Below are 14,439 nucleotides of genomic sequence, written 5' to 3' on the forward strand. Positions count from 1 at the left end.
AGGCACGGGGTGGTTACTGAGGCACGGGGTGGTTACTGAGGCACGGGGTGGTTACTGAGGCACGGGGTGGTTACTGAGGCACGGGGTGGTTACTGAGGCACGGGGTGGTTACTGAGGCACGGGGTGGTTACTGAGGCACGGGGTGGTTACTGAGGCACGGGGTGGTTACTGAGGCACGGGGTGGTTACTGAGGCATGGGGTGGTTACTGAGGCACGGGGTGGTTACTGAGGCACGGGGTGGTTACTGAGGCACGGGGTGGTTACTGAGGCACGGGGTGGTTACTGAGGCATGGGGTGGTTACTGAGGCAGGGTGGTTATGACAGGTGGTTATGAGGCACGGGGTGGTTACTGAGGCACGGGGTGGTTACTGAGGCACGGGTTGGTTACTGAGGCACGGGTGGTTACTGAGGCACGGGGTGGTTACTGAGGCACGGGGTGGTTACTGAGGCAGGGTGGTTACTGAGGCATGGGGTGGTTACTGAGGCACGGGGTGGTTACTGAGGCACGGGTGGTTACTGAGGCACGGGTGGTTACTGAGGCACGGGGTGGTTACTGAGGCACGGGGTGGATTGCTACAACGGTGGTGGTTACAGATGGGTGTTATGAGGCAACTGTTTGACCTGCTGAGACGGCGGAACACGACGTTTACAGGCAGGGTTACTGAGAGGTTGGTACTGGGCACGGGTGGTACTGAGGCGGTGGTATGAGACGGTGGTACTGAGGCGGGTGGTATGAGCATGGTGGTATGAGGCAGGTGTACTGAGAGGGTTATGAGCCGGTGGTTGGGCATGGGGTGGTGATTGTAAGGTGGTGAAAATGGGTTATAATGGTGAAAATTGCCTGCTTGGTAACGAGCAGGAAACATCTAGCAGTAAATATCGGGGCGGCTAAAAGGTTTTTGCTCATAATCTCACCAAAGTTTCTGCGTTCAGGTGGTTTCCAGCCAACTTTTGATCCCACAGACGGCACAGACGTCTCAGAGGCTCACCTGTCCAGCGAGGAGCCCCCCCCTTTAGATGACCACCAAGCAGAGAAACATCCTCAAATGCCAGAAGAGAGCCGGGGACACGAAGAAGGAAGCTCCCCCTCTAAGAAGGTCCATTTCCTGTTTCTGACATCAATCAAACCTCAGAGGTTTTCTGCTGGTTTTTAATATTGTTTATTCTTTTAATGGCAGGAAAGTCTGCGGAAGAGAGAAGCTGCAGATTCAGGTCTCACCTGTTCCCTGACTTTTACCTGGTTGATCACTGCTTTACTGAAGCTTTAAAAGATCCAAGCTAAACCTCCTTCTACCAACGTTTCAGTAGTTCTTGGCATTGGATGATTCTGTCCTTTTTTATATAGAAAGATAATAATAAAGGGGGGAAATTCATCATCATCACTAACATTTTACCACAGGATACCTGTCAGACCAAACTCAGGGAGTAACACCCAGTAAAAAGAAGGTGGAGCCTGCAGCAGAACAGGCGGAGTCTTGCTCACCAGTAAAAGGTATTTAGATTTAGCAGGTTCCCTGTTTGTTGCATTAATCTGAGGCTCACCTGGCTGCTTACCTGAAGGATCAGAGGGAGCTGCCGACTGTGAGGGGGTGTGGCCACCTGTGGCAGACCAAGAACCGGATCCAGAGTCGCACCTGACGTCCGACATCACTGCTGCATTGATGTCCTTCAGAGCCCAGCTGGAGCAGCACTTCACCGTCTGTAGCCTCACCTGGTCACCATTATTAATTAACCTCTGACCCTGAAACCCCACATCCTCTGTAATCAGCCGCTCCGCTCCACATCGTCTCCGCAAAACGCCGCCTCCGGTTTTCATCCGCTCTGTTCATTAAAGCAAAACTCCAATCCGCCAGGAATAATCAATGGATCATTATTTATACCTAAAACTAATATGCTCGCTGTGAATTAATTCATTTATTGTTAAAAATTAAAACAATCCTTTTCGTTGCGATCACTGAGTCTGGGAGCGGCCATTTTTGCCCATATATAGTAGCCCCTCCCTCCTGCCATCTTCCAGCAGTGACGTCACGGTGCGGTAAGCCTAGCGCCATTCTCCCCGCTTTCCAAGCTAAATCAATGGGAACTACTAGACACATCTGCAATCAACAACAATTATTGAAGATTTCCAGAGGACTTCACCATTGAAATTCACCAGAGCTATAGTGAAACTGACAATGCCCACGTGCATGGCAGCTGGATGCTGGAATACATCGGGTAAAAGTGGAAAAAAAATGTGATTATTTAAAAAACTCTGATACCGCACCGTGACGTCACACACCAGTAGGTGGCAGTAGTGTTCTTGGACAAACATGGATGCCTCCAGTAAAGCACATTCAGATGAAGTTCTCGTTAATGAATATAATCACCAATATAATATCTGAGCAGCTGCTCCACCAGACGTAGGTGGAGCAGGATGGAGGATGTGGAATCTGGGGGTGAAGCTGGGATTCAATCATGGATTCAAGGCGTTTTCCAGGGTTCCTGGTCGAGGGTGGAAGGTGATGTTCTATCGTCTCTAAAAGAGTTTCAGCAACACGTCTCCTCACTGCTCACAGCAGTGCATCAGCAGAGGTAATATGGAAGCTCATTGGTAGAATTCCCTTATGACAGAAAGAAGGCCACGATTCACACCATTTTATCATCCGGAGGGGGGAACACATTTAATTACAAACCAAATTCATACAGCTGTCTTAAAACACTTCATACATCCAGCATTGCATCGTCACGTCTCAGTTATAATTCCCCCAACCTTCAGTCCATTCTAGGCGGCATTTATAGTTTCCACATCGCATTACGTAACTGCACATGCACAGGAATATCATGTCGAAAGCCACTTCGAAAGTCACTCCGACCCTCAAAGAATGTTTATACAGATGCTCTCTGTTTTGCCAAACCTCCTCATTCATCATCTAATTGCGTACGAATAAGGCATTAGAGACTTTATTATTGCTAAGACTCATACTTGAACTTCAACATGTACTGTTTTGTTGCTAAGTAACTATAAGGCCATGTGTAGGATATATTCTGATTCTGATCTGATATAAGACAATAAAACTGCTTCTACAGTAACAGCCCCCTCCACCACATCTACCACACTCCACCACCCCACATCAACCTTCATCCCCCTCCAATGTGTGAATTAATCCTAGCTTAGGTTAGGTTTATACTAGTGATCTTTGTGGTAAATGTCAGGGTAAGGATTAAATGCAGTCAGAATAAAGTCCCAGTTATGGGGTGGAAACACTAACCTGTTTCTGTGTCTGCAGGTTGTTGCTGCTGCAGCAGTTTGAAAACAACGTCGTTGGTCAACTGAAGCAACTGGAAGAGAACTACAGGAACCTAAACTCCATGAATTCACAGATCCTGGTACTGATGCAGCAACTAACACTAATACTGCAGGTGGTGCTGACAGGAAAATAACAGTGGAGGCAAACAGTCTGGTTGTTTACAGAATAACTTCTCCTTCAACCCCCAACACACACACACACACACACACACACACACACCCTGTACTCCTGTAGCTCAGTCATCTCAAGCTTACGTTCTCTACCACTTCAATTCTATTCAGTGTATTTCTATAGCTCCAATTCACATCATGTCATCTCAGGTCACTTTCCAGTTCACCAGATCATCCAGTCAGATTGATTCAAAGTTTTCTATCTAAGGAAAACCAGCTGATTGCATCGACTCATTGACTCTTCAGCAATCCCTCACACTAAGCATGCTTGTAGCGACAGTGGAGAGGAAAAACTCCCTTTGAACAGGAAGAAACCTCCAGCAGAACCAGGCTCAGTGTGAGCGGCCATCTGCTGAGGCCCACTGGGGTTCAAGGAGACAGAAGCAGACATAGAAAAAGAAGCATAGATACAAAAGGCAACAGTTAGTCACAGTCAGAGAAACAGGACTACACTGGAAAACAGGCCAAGCTCCAACATCTAGAAACAAAGGTGTTGATGGCAGCAGCACAGCTTGCATTTGTTGGATGTTCTGGCCTTCCACCTGCGAAATAAGCAGCCATTTCTGGATGTTGGAAAACTGAGCTACCAGGTTTTCAGCCGTTAGTCCAGAATGTGGGTATTGAAGCTTCCATAGTTCCCAGTCTTTCATATAACCCCGTTGGTCAGGGTTACTGGTATAGAAGCAGGCCAATAGTGCCGTATGCCACTGTGTATATTCTCTTTTTGTTCCAATAGCCTACCTCTCATCATAGTGAGCTGGTTTTTCAACACCTGACACAAACCTTGTTTGACCAGACGACGTCTGAGTTCCATGGTTCCATGTTTATTCGCTCCCATATTGTGAGTTTGCACACTGCCCTAATGGACCACAAGGACCAACACTGGATGATGATGTGGAGGCTCAAAAAGGTAGAATTCTCTTATATCAAAAACCAAGAAAACTGGAGGACGATGCACTTTTTGGTTTTCTGGAATTGACAAGTTGAATTCCAAATGAATATGGAGAATCCAGAGTGCGTTTCCACTGTAAAAACTGAAACCTACCTGGAATCAGGATCTCTGACTGCTCTTCACATCAGTATCTGAGGTAGAGCCGTGCTGCTGGTTCTCTGAACTCGGCATGAAGTTCTGTGACTGACTCAGTGAAGGACGGTTCTTCTCGTGGTTTAGTGTGAACATTGTTTTCCTGTTTGTCTTTCAGACCTTCTTCCAATCTGAGATGAAGCGCCTCAGTTCGTTCTGCGAGGAACACCTAAAAAAGTCAGTCTGAGATGTTCTACACCTGTTCCTACTCCTAGAACCTGTTGCTGATCTGCTGACTGGAACCAGGTTTAGATGAATTCAGACCATCAGGACCATCAGCTGTAGATGCAGACCCTCCCAGGTTCCTTACACGCCTTCTTCTTTGGACCTTTCCAAAGATAAAGGCCCGCTATGACAGCGGACAGGACCTCCAGGATGACGGCATGAATATTGGAGACCAACAACATTTTAAGGCAATCTTACATGCCTGGGTTAGGGACTAAATATGAACGTTACTGCGTCAGAGTAGCTATGAGGGAGGGACGTTGTTAGAACCTTGTTTTGGTCTCTTCAGGACTTTGGGTTCTGGTTTAGACGTCTTTAGGTTTCTATCATCCGATTCAAAGAGGTTTTTCTTCCCAGTCTGGTTCACATTTGGTGGATTAAAGACCTTGAGGTGAAGATGGATCCTGAGCTTTGGCTTTATCTCCCGTCTCCTCAGGTTGAAGACTTTGGAAAGTGACCAGCTGAGGACTGGAGAATCATCCGACCATTAGGAAGTCGCCCCTACAGCAGAGCAGAGATGATCTCAGATGTTCTCTGCTTCATGGCCAATGAGAAGGATGTCCAGGATCTTCTGTAATCATTTTGTTTCTCATCAATTCTGTTCCAAACAATTAAAGACTCAAACTGAACGCTGGTGTGGATGTTGGTTGCTGCCGGTTGCCATGGTGATGGTTTGGGGGGTGTGTACCGACTCTAGGTATCCAGCAGATGGAGACAGTGGCTCAAAGTCAGAAAAGCTGCAGGTGAGAGAAGCTGAAGTGTGAAGGAAGTGCTCTGGTACCCCCAACCTGGCAGCAGGGGGCAGCAGGGTTCCCACATTCCCACTGAACAGGACTGGGTTTAATCAACCATCCATCCTCTGACTGACAGAAGACCATTTGTGGCGGGGGGGGGGGGGTCTGTCTGGTATAGTCCAGGTCTTTCCCTCACAAGCTGCTCACCCGAGGAGTTCTTGGACTTGGCTCAAAGTTCTCAGGCTCTACAGAAGCCTAGAACTAGAACTAGAATGTGCTAAGGACACATTTATTGTTTCTGACTGAACCAGAATAAGATCTAGAAGAAGCAGAACATCAGATCTTAAAGATGGCCTTTAGTTGGAACCAGAAAAAGAGCAGTTTGTCTTAGAAGGCTGCTGGTCGCCAAGCAGCTTGGAGAAAAATAGAGAAATCCCCTGAAGAGGAAGAGGACTAATGAGGAAGAGGAGGGAGGGGGACAGGTGGGAGATGGAGCCGCTCAGGTGTTTCACAAAGCAAACATCACAGAAGCTGCAGGAGCTCCGCTTCTGTCCTCTGAACCGAACCACAGCTCAGGTGATGCTGCAGCTTCTGTGACTGGATCTTTGTGGACTTGGATGGAAAACTGAGCAACCAGCGGATCTGGACCTGCAGAGAAGGTTGCCGGTAGCTACAGGTCAGTGAACTGGGACTGGAGCTGCTTTCTTACTGGTGTTAAAACAAAGAACCAGTTTAAATATGAAATGAGACGAAGCGGCGCTAATGGTTTTGGTTCTGATCTGATTCCAGAGGTGGATTTGATTTTCTGCAGCTTCAGGAAAACTTCTGGTTTCTGGCTTTAATGTCTTGATTCTGCTGCTGGTTCAGATTCTCTGCTGAAGGTCTGAGAGGAACGTTCAAACACCGGGTCACCTAACCGACCCGCTTCCGAACGGGTCGGTTAGGTGACCCGCTTCCGAACGGGTCGGTTAGGTGTTCAGACTGAGGGAACTGGTTCCAGTAACCCGGTTCAGGTGGTTTATCTCAGGTGATCTGGGTCAGTAAAGCTGGTGGGAAACATTTAATCAGTTTTACTGGATTATTTATTTTTCTGATGTCTTTACTTCAAACTAAACTAGTTTTAGATTAACAGGAACCTCAAGATTCGTTCTGGAAGTTTGGACCTGGTTAAAAACCACAAAATGACCGTAGAACTAATTTATTTTAGAAGCATTTTCTTGCAGCTTCTCTCCTTTTTATATCCTCGTCCTGCCATTCGTTTCCTGCTCATTGTTAGAAAAATGTAAATGTTATTTTATTTTACAGCCGTTTGGCCTGTAAGGAACGTTCTGTTGTTTTAACTTCAGACGCTGAGAACAAATGTTTCTCCCAGAAAAGGAAAAGTCTCGCTCTCTCCAGCTGACTGATCAATAAAAAAGGAAACTGTTCTGCTTTATCAGGTGTTGACCTCTGACCCCTCCTGCTCCTCAGAGAGCAGAGTTCACCACAGACATCCAGGCAGTGGAAATTCTTCTACAGAAAAGTAACTTGTGTGTTTGAGTTGTTCTCATTTCTAGGACAGTATTGGGTCATTATGATTTAACTTCATCCTATTATCTGATACTGCAGCTCTAAACCTCTAACATGGTGGATAAATCCGTAGCTTTAGGGTTTAGTAACAGGAAAACGAGGGAATAGATGAAAGAAAGGAGGAAAACCAACTCCAGTAGAAACGTCATGATGTCGTCTTTTACAGACGCTCCAGAATTACGTCATGATTCAGGAACAACATCCAGTTTGATCTGGAAACATTTCAGGTGTTTTTAGACACGTCGGCCGTTTCACCAGGTTTTACTGTTAGTGGACCTCACACTGCTCACTATTATCCTTTCTGTTGGTCACACTCACACTGCTCACTATTAGCCTTTTTGTTGGTCACACTCACACTGCTCACTATTATCCTTTATGTTGGTCACGGTCACACTCACACTGCTCACTATTATCCTTCCTGCTGGTTCACACTCACACTGCTCACTATTAGCCTTTCTGTTGGTCACAGACTGTTCACTGTTAGGCTTTCTGTTGGTCACACTCACACTTTTCACTATTAGGCTTTCTGTTGGTCACAATCACACTGCTCACTATTATCCTTTATGTTGGTCATGGTTACACTCACACTGCTCACTATTAGCCTTTCTGTTTGTCACACTCACACTGCTCACTATTAGCCTTTCTGTTGGTCACACTCACACTGCTCACTATTATCCTTTATGTTGGTCACGGTCACACTGCTCACTATTAGCCTTTCTGCTGGTCACACTCTCACTGCTCACTATTAGCCTTTCTGCTGGTCACACTCTCACTGCTCACTATTAGCCTTTCTGTTGGTCACACTCACACTGCTCACTATTAGCCTTCCTGCTGGTTCACACTCACACTGCTCACTATTAGCCTTTCTGTTGGTCACAGACTGTTCACTGTTAGGCTTTCTGTTGGTCACACTCACACTGCTCACTATTATCCTTTATGTTGGTCATGGTTACACTCACACTGCTCACTATTAGCCTTTCTGTTTGTCACACTCACACTGCTCACTATTAACCTTTCTGTTGGTCACACTCACACTGCTCACTATTGGCGTTTCTGCTGGTCAAACTCAGGCTGCTCACTATTAGCCTTTCTGTTGGTCACACTCACACTGCTCACTATTATCCTTTATGTTGGTCACGGTCACACTGCTCACTATTAGCCTTTCTGCTGGTCACACTCTCACTGCTCACTATTAGCCTTTCTGCTGGTCACACTCTCACTGCTCACTATTAGGCTTTCTGCTGGTCACACTCACACTGCTCAGTATTATCCTTTCTGTTGGTCACACTCACACTGCTCACTATTAGCCTTTCTGTTGGTCACACTCACACTGCTCACTATTATCCTTTATGTTGGTCACGCTCACACTGCTCACTATTAGCCTTTCTGCTGGTCACACTCACACTGCTCACTATTAGGCTTTCGGCTGGTAACACTCACACTGCTCACTATTAGGCTTTCTGCTGGTCACACTCACACTGCTCACTATTAGGCTTTCTGCTGGTAACACTCTCACTGCTCACTATTATCCTTTCTGCTGGTAACACTCTCACTGCTCACTATTAGCCTTTCTGCTGGTCACACTCTCACTGCTCACTATTAGCCTTTCTGCTGGTCACACTCTCACTGCTCACTACTAGGCTTTCTGCTGGTAACACTCTCACTGCTCACTATTATCCTTTCTGCTGGTAACACTCACACTGCTCACTATTAGGCTTTCTGCTGGTCACACTCACACTGCTCACTATTATCCTTTCTGCTGGTCACACTCACACTGCTCACTATTATCCTTTCTGCTGGTCACACTCACACTGCTCACTATTAGGCTTTCTGTTGGTCACACTCACACTGCTCACTATTATCCTTTCTGCTGGTAACACTCACACTGCTCACTATTACCCTTTCTGTTTGTCACACTCACACTGCTCACTATTACCCTTTCTGTTGGTCACACTCACACTGCTCACTATTAGGCTTTCTGTTGGTCACACTCACACTGCTCACTATTATCCTTTCTGCTGGTAACACTCACACTGCTCACTATTACCCTTTCTGTTTGTCACACTCACACTGCTCACTATTACCCTTTCTGTTGGTCACACTCAGACTGCTCACTATTAGCCTTTCTGTTGGTCACACTCACACTGCTCACTATTATCCTTTCTGCTGGTCACACTCACACTGCTCACTATTACCCTTTCTGTTTGTCACACTCACACTGCTCACTATTAGCCTTTCTGTTGGTCACAGTGGTTCCGGTGGAGATGGGTTGTTTGGGAGGAAAGACGGATGAAGAACGACTGGATGAAAAAGCCAAAAGAGAAGCAAACAAGAAGATCGAGAAACAGCTGCAGAAAGAAAGACAAGCTTATAAAGCTACCCACCGACTGCTGCTGCTGGGTGAGACACCTGTCCACCTGTCCCTCTATCTGCTCACCTGTCCATCAGGGACTTCATTAATGATTTCATCAGTTCTCGATTTGACTCGACAGTCCAGACTTCATTTGTCCTCCCCATCTGCCCGTCTACCTATCTTTCCTCCTGTCTGTCTCCCCGTCTGTCCTCCTCTCTGTCCCCCTGTCCGCTGTCCTCTCTGTGGTTGTGCAGGTGCAGGAGAATCAGGTAAGAGCACCATCGTTAAGCAGATGAAGATTCTTCATGTTGACGGTTTCAACGCTGAGTGAGTCTCTTTCCTGTCCTTCAGAGAAGCTTCATGGGGCGGGGGGGTCCATCTACTCCATGTCCTAATCTGGTCTACCTTTATTCCCAGAGAGAAGCAGCAGAAGATTCAGGACATCAGGAGGAACGTGAAGGATGCCATTGTGGTGAGTCACATGACCAGATCAGGTGCATGAAGGCGTCTCTGGATCCTTGGGGATCAGAGTAACAGTAGATGGACTTTATGGGTGTCCCAGCTGTCCTCTGATGGTCTCCTGAGGTAAGGTCAGATCTGACCTCACCATCAGGGTGACCTTCAGGGCGTCTTAAGGGAAAGGTCAGGTGTAGTTTCGGTGATGTCAGGTGAGTCTACATTTCTAGAGATGTTTAGGAGGTCATCTCATGTCTTCAGGTAGAAAGGACCCTCTATGCTCCGCAGTCCATTTGGTGTCGTTTACCATTTTCTGTCCAGAAGAACGCCTTAGTTTTAGCCAGACTGCCCTGATGTGCCATATCTACTCAGAGGAGGCATCGGTTCTGTCTCTGTCCTGCAGATGGTCGATGCCTCATCAGCCAATCAGCTTCCGTCTCTGTGTTTCAGACCATTGTCTCAGCCATGGGGGCCCTGACTCCTCCCGTCTCTCTGGGTAACCCAAGCAACCAGTTCAGAGTGGACTACATCAAGAGCATCGCTCCGCTTTTGGACTTTGAATACACTGAGGTAAAGTTACACTTCCACACAGGTGGGTCATGTGAGCAGTGATGTCATAGTGGCGTTGGCAGCAGTAGCACAGGCGTAGCCCCTCTGCACCAGTTGGACGGTTCTAACCATCAGGAACCCCGGTTCTAACGGTTCTCCTGGCTGTTGCTTGACTTGGTTTATCTGCAGACGCTTCGGGTCTGAAGAGCTTCACTGTTTCCTGCTCCAATGAAAACGTTGAAAGTGTCAGTTAACATTTCCTGCGGCGCCGAAAGAGTCTCGGGAGTAAAAACGCGCAAACGCTCACACACCCATGCACACGTAACGCAAACAGTCGGTCCTGAACAGGTAGAAAAGGTTGAGGTGCTCTGAAGCTGCACCAGGAGACCCGCTTGTTTGTTTTAATGATGTTAATGACATGATGTAACGAGTTCACCTGAGACACTCTCACAGCGAGTCACCAGAGGCCTCATTATCTAAACAGCTCGTCTCCAAAGACCTCAGAGACACAAAACAAGTGTCTTCACCCTTCCTCTGCTGCCTCTGACGGAGCAGCTGATTGGTTAATGAGACAAGCATCCAATCAGGGGCCGTCACACAGACCGGCCATCAGAGAGGAGAACGCTTACCTGCAGACCAATCATGACCTTTGACCCGTCGGACTCTCAGGGCAGGGAGATACTTGTGCATTGGATGGCCGCCCATGTCTGCGTGATCTCATAGAAGTGCTTTACGCTTTGATGCAGATGGATCACAAAAACCGATGAGAAGAGGAGATGTTAACTGCGTCAGTATTTTTGATTCCTTAGATCCGCCATACTTTGTAACACATCCATAAAACAGACTCCTCCTGCGGAGCTACGTTCATGCCCCTGAACCCTGCTGCATTCTGGGTATTGGAGTTCTACACTGCAAAAAATATAAATCTCAATAAGTTATTTTTTCTTAAAATAAGTGTGTTTTTCCTTGATTTGAGGAGATAAGTAAGACACTTTGCCAATGGAACAAGACAATTTCCTTTTAAAATAAGAAAAAACTATTTTATCGTCTTATTTCAAGTAAATATTATCTAACTATCTTATTTTAAGAGTGAAAATACTCATTCCATTGGCAAATCATCTTATTTACCTGCTCAAATTAAGGCTAAATATACTTAATTTAAGCCATTTTTTACTTATTTCTGGATTGTTTTTGCAGTGTAGAGTTTCCATGGTAATAGCATCAAAGGGGGCAAAGATCAACATAAGTTTAGATACAGAAAAAAAGAAAAGAAACTGTTGAGGTCTTTGTTCCAAAATGGCCGAATGCAGTATTGTGTGTTCGAGAATATATGATTGAAGAACAGCAGGTGTGTTTATTGCAGCTACAGTAGCCTGGAGAGGTCAAATGAGATGATTGGTTGACCTGCTGCAGCAGAAGTTCCTCCTTAAACTCTACTGGACTGTGTGCGCTACCCCTCTGCAGCCCACAGGGGGCGCTCACAGCTCTCTGTGTCTTTCAGGACTTCTTTGAGCATACTCAGAAGCTGTGGGAAGACGACGGCGTTAAGGCCTGCTTCGAACGCTCCAATGAATACCAGCTGATCGACTGCGCTCAGTAGTAAGGACGGCTGGCGTTAAGCTCCTCCCACCAGGGCTGTGATGTCACAAATGTTTTCAGTTAAGCCTCAGCGGTTAAGTTTGATGCATCCGTTTGTTTTCTGTGTTCCAGCTTTCTGGACCGACTGGACTTTGTCAGGAGGACCGACTACACGCCCACTGACCAGGTAGGAGACCGGCCAATCAGGCTGCAGCATCTGCTGCCACTCCTCCTCATCCTCTTTCTTCTGCAGGATTTGCTGCGCTGCAGAGTGCTGACTTCAGGGATTTTTGAAACCAGGTTCCAGGTGGACAAAGTCAACTTCCAGTAAGTTCTCACCATATTGTGTTCTGGCGTCGTTGCCATGGCGTCGTTGCCGTGGCGTTCCAATGAAGCGTGCGTGTCTGTCAGTATGTTTGATGTAGGGGGTCAGAGGGATGAGCGCAGGAAGTGGATCCAGTGCTTCAACGGTAAGAGAGTCACTGTTTAACGATGCAATCCGGGTTCCAGCAGAACTCAGGTCCGTTTGCTTCCTTCAGATGTGACGGCCATCATCTTTGTCGCAGCCAGCAGCAGCTACAATATGGTCATCAGAGAGGACAACTCCACCAACCGCCTCAGAGAGTCCCTGGACCTGTTCAGATCCATCTGGACCAACAGGTGCAGTCTCACGTGCACAGGAGCGCAGCACTGCTCAGGTGTGATTAGCCCGATGAACTATGTGCTCTCTGATTGGCTGCAGGTTCCTGAAGACCATCTCCGTCATTCTGTTCCTGAACAAGCAAGACGTGCTGGCAGACAAGATTCTAGCAGGGAAATCCAAACTTGAAGATTATTTCCCAGAGTACACAAACTACCAAGTTCCTCCTGAATGTAAGAACATAGACGGAGAACCGACAGACAAGTGATGTCACAGACCACAGCCCAACATCGCTGTTTGTTTTCTAGCTGTTCCAGAAGCAAATGAAGACCCCAAAGTGACCCGAGCAAAGTTCTTCATCAGAGATGAGTTCCTGGTGAGTAAGACAGGTGAAGGTTTCCTGATCCATGCAGTCAGATGGAACATTAGCTCCTCCCTCCTGCTAACTTATATTTTGCTGCTTTACAAGTGCAATAATTTCCCAGGTGGTTATCGGTTTCCATAAAATAATGGTGGTGCTGAGGATTTAAATCAGAACATATTCTGAGAAAGTTACGCTTTTAATATGATAAAACTGCAGCGCTGCATCATCTAACAGGTTAAACTGCAATGTTTCATCTTATGGACTTTAAACTGTCCTTTCAGTCGGACTTGTTAGGCCCTCCCAGCTCTGCCTGCCTCTGACGCATCCTTGCATGTTGAAACTGCGACATGTTTATGCGACATGTTTATGCGACATGTTCCTCTAACCAGCGACTTGTCCTAATTTCAGAGGATCAGCACAGCCAGCGGCGACGGGAAGCATTACTGCTACCCTCACTTCACCTGCGCCATCGACACCGAGAACATCCGCCGCGTCTTCAACGATTGTCGTGACATCATCCAGCGCATGCACTTGCGGCAGTATGAGCTGCTCTGAATGGCTGTCGGGGCTCTCCATTGGCTCCGCCCCTTCCTGTTAGTAAATCAAAGCAGAGATGTGTTTATAGTAGAAAGCAGCAGTTTGTGTTTAGTAGTGATTAGGGTTTGCACAGAAGGTGGTTTAGTGTGCAGAAATAAAGCTATTTATAGAAACAATTAAGCTTTCCGTAAAAGTAAAAATAAACAATCCCCTGGACCTGGTTTCCACAGTTTGAAGACGTTTTGCTTCCCCTTCCCTTTGTTTCATGCATATAAAAAGCTTTATATGGACACTGCAATGTAAATAGAGCAGAAAAACAGAAGAAGAAAAGGAAAAAAAGATCATTCAATGTTTTACCAGAGCTGTGGTGTCTGCATCCATTAGAACCTGTTTCCAGTGACGAGGACGGACCTGCTGGTTCTGGTAAGACGTCAGGGAGACGTCGTGTCCAAAGGTTTCTTCTCCTCAGGCTGTTCAGAGGTGACGGTGGTTCTCCTTCCAGATTCTCCTGTTTCTCTGCCTCCTTTACTGCAGCATGTAATCAATGCAGGCAGGAGGCCGACGGGGGCCAGAGCCCCTGGAGATCATGTCCTGTTTTGGCCCCTGTACTGAAGAAAATAAAACTCAAATAAACTCTGATGATGATCTGTTCTAGAACAGTTACTGATAACCACTTTGGATCTATTTCATTTTTTTTTTCTTTAAAAATTCTGTTTTACTAATTATTTAAAAACTATAAGGTGATACCTTCAGTGGCACTGAGATAGGATCCTAGTTTTCTTCTCCTAAAGGTTTTTTTCAAAGCAAATAAAATTAAAAATAATTATTTACAGCTGAATTTATCAGTTTTATCAATTTTAATTCAGATTTTATAAAAAAAAAAGGTCATTTTA

The 14,439-nt window shown here is 46.4% G+C and overlaps 2 protein-coding genes across 3 annotated transcripts in view; both read left to right on the forward strand.

Moving 5' to 3' along the window:
• Positions 1-5,596, forward strand: part of sycp2l (synaptonemal complex protein 2-like) — a 31,515-nt gene extending 25,919 nt beyond the window's left edge. Inside the window, exons 18-25 of the mRNA XM_038273346.1 lie at positions 934-1,097; positions 1,179-1,212; positions 1,400-1,492; positions 1,561-1,697; positions 2,477-2,571; positions 3,267-3,366; positions 4,660-4,718; positions 5,203-5,596. Coding sequence (XP_038129274.1) covers positions 934-1,097; positions 1,179-1,212; positions 1,400-1,492; positions 1,561-1,697; positions 2,477-2,571; positions 3,267-3,366; positions 4,660-4,718; positions 5,203-5,257 — 737 coding nt within the window. The 3' untranslated portion in view covers positions 5,258-5,596. The remainder of the gene's footprint in view (positions 1-933; positions 1,098-1,178; positions 1,213-1,399; positions 1,493-1,560; positions 1,698-2,476; positions 2,572-3,266; positions 3,367-4,659; positions 4,719-5,202) is intronic.
• Positions 5,597-5,994: 398 nt separating this feature from the next.
• Positions 5,995-14,224, forward strand: LOC119775376 (guanine nucleotide-binding protein G(olf) subunit alpha-like). Of its 2 annotated transcripts, none has more exons than XM_038273343.1 (13): positions 5,995-6,176; positions 9,320-9,469; positions 9,677-9,749; positions 9,840-9,894; positions 10,329-10,448; positions 11,929-12,026; positions 12,138-12,192; positions 12,259-12,332; positions 12,417-12,475; positions 12,545-12,665; positions 12,748-12,878; positions 12,954-13,021; positions 13,418-14,224. In XM_038273343.1, exons 2-13 carry the CDS (start codon positions 9,334-9,336, stop codon positions 13,562-13,564), a joined length of 1,137 nt encoding a protein of 378 aa, XP_038129271.1. In that variant the 5' UTR covers positions 5,995-6,176; positions 9,320-9,333; the 3' UTR covers positions 13,565-14,224. The 2 variants fall into 2 exon arrangements, with proteins under 2 accessions (XP_038129271.1, XP_038129270.1); XM_038273342.1 differs by having other exon boundaries at positions 9,683-9,749.
• The last annotated feature ends 215 nt before the right edge of the window (positions 14,225-14,439 follow it).

Source organism: Cyprinodon tularosa, unplaced genomic scaffold (assembly GCF_016077235.1).
Source record: "Cyprinodon tularosa strain WSP-4 unplaced genomic scaffold, ASM1607723v1 ctg869, whole genome shotgun sequence".
Classification (NCBI taxonomy): Eukaryota; Metazoa; Chordata; class Actinopteri; order Cyprinodontiformes; family Cyprinodontidae; genus Cyprinodon; species Cyprinodon tularosa.

Coding starts and splice junctions, on each gene's coding strand:
- LOC119775376 (XM_038273343.1), top strand. CDS start 9,334: ATGGGTTGTTTGGGAGGAAAGACGGATGAAGAACGACTGGATGAAAAA. Junction 9,750..9,839: donor GTTGACGGTTTCAACGCTGA/GTGAGTCTCTTT, acceptor CTTTATTCCCAG/AGAGAAGCAGCAGAAGATTC. Junction 12,027..12,137: donor CTGATCGACTGCGCTCAGTA/GTAAGGACGGCT, acceptor TCTGTGTTCCAG/CTTTCTGGACCGACTGGACT.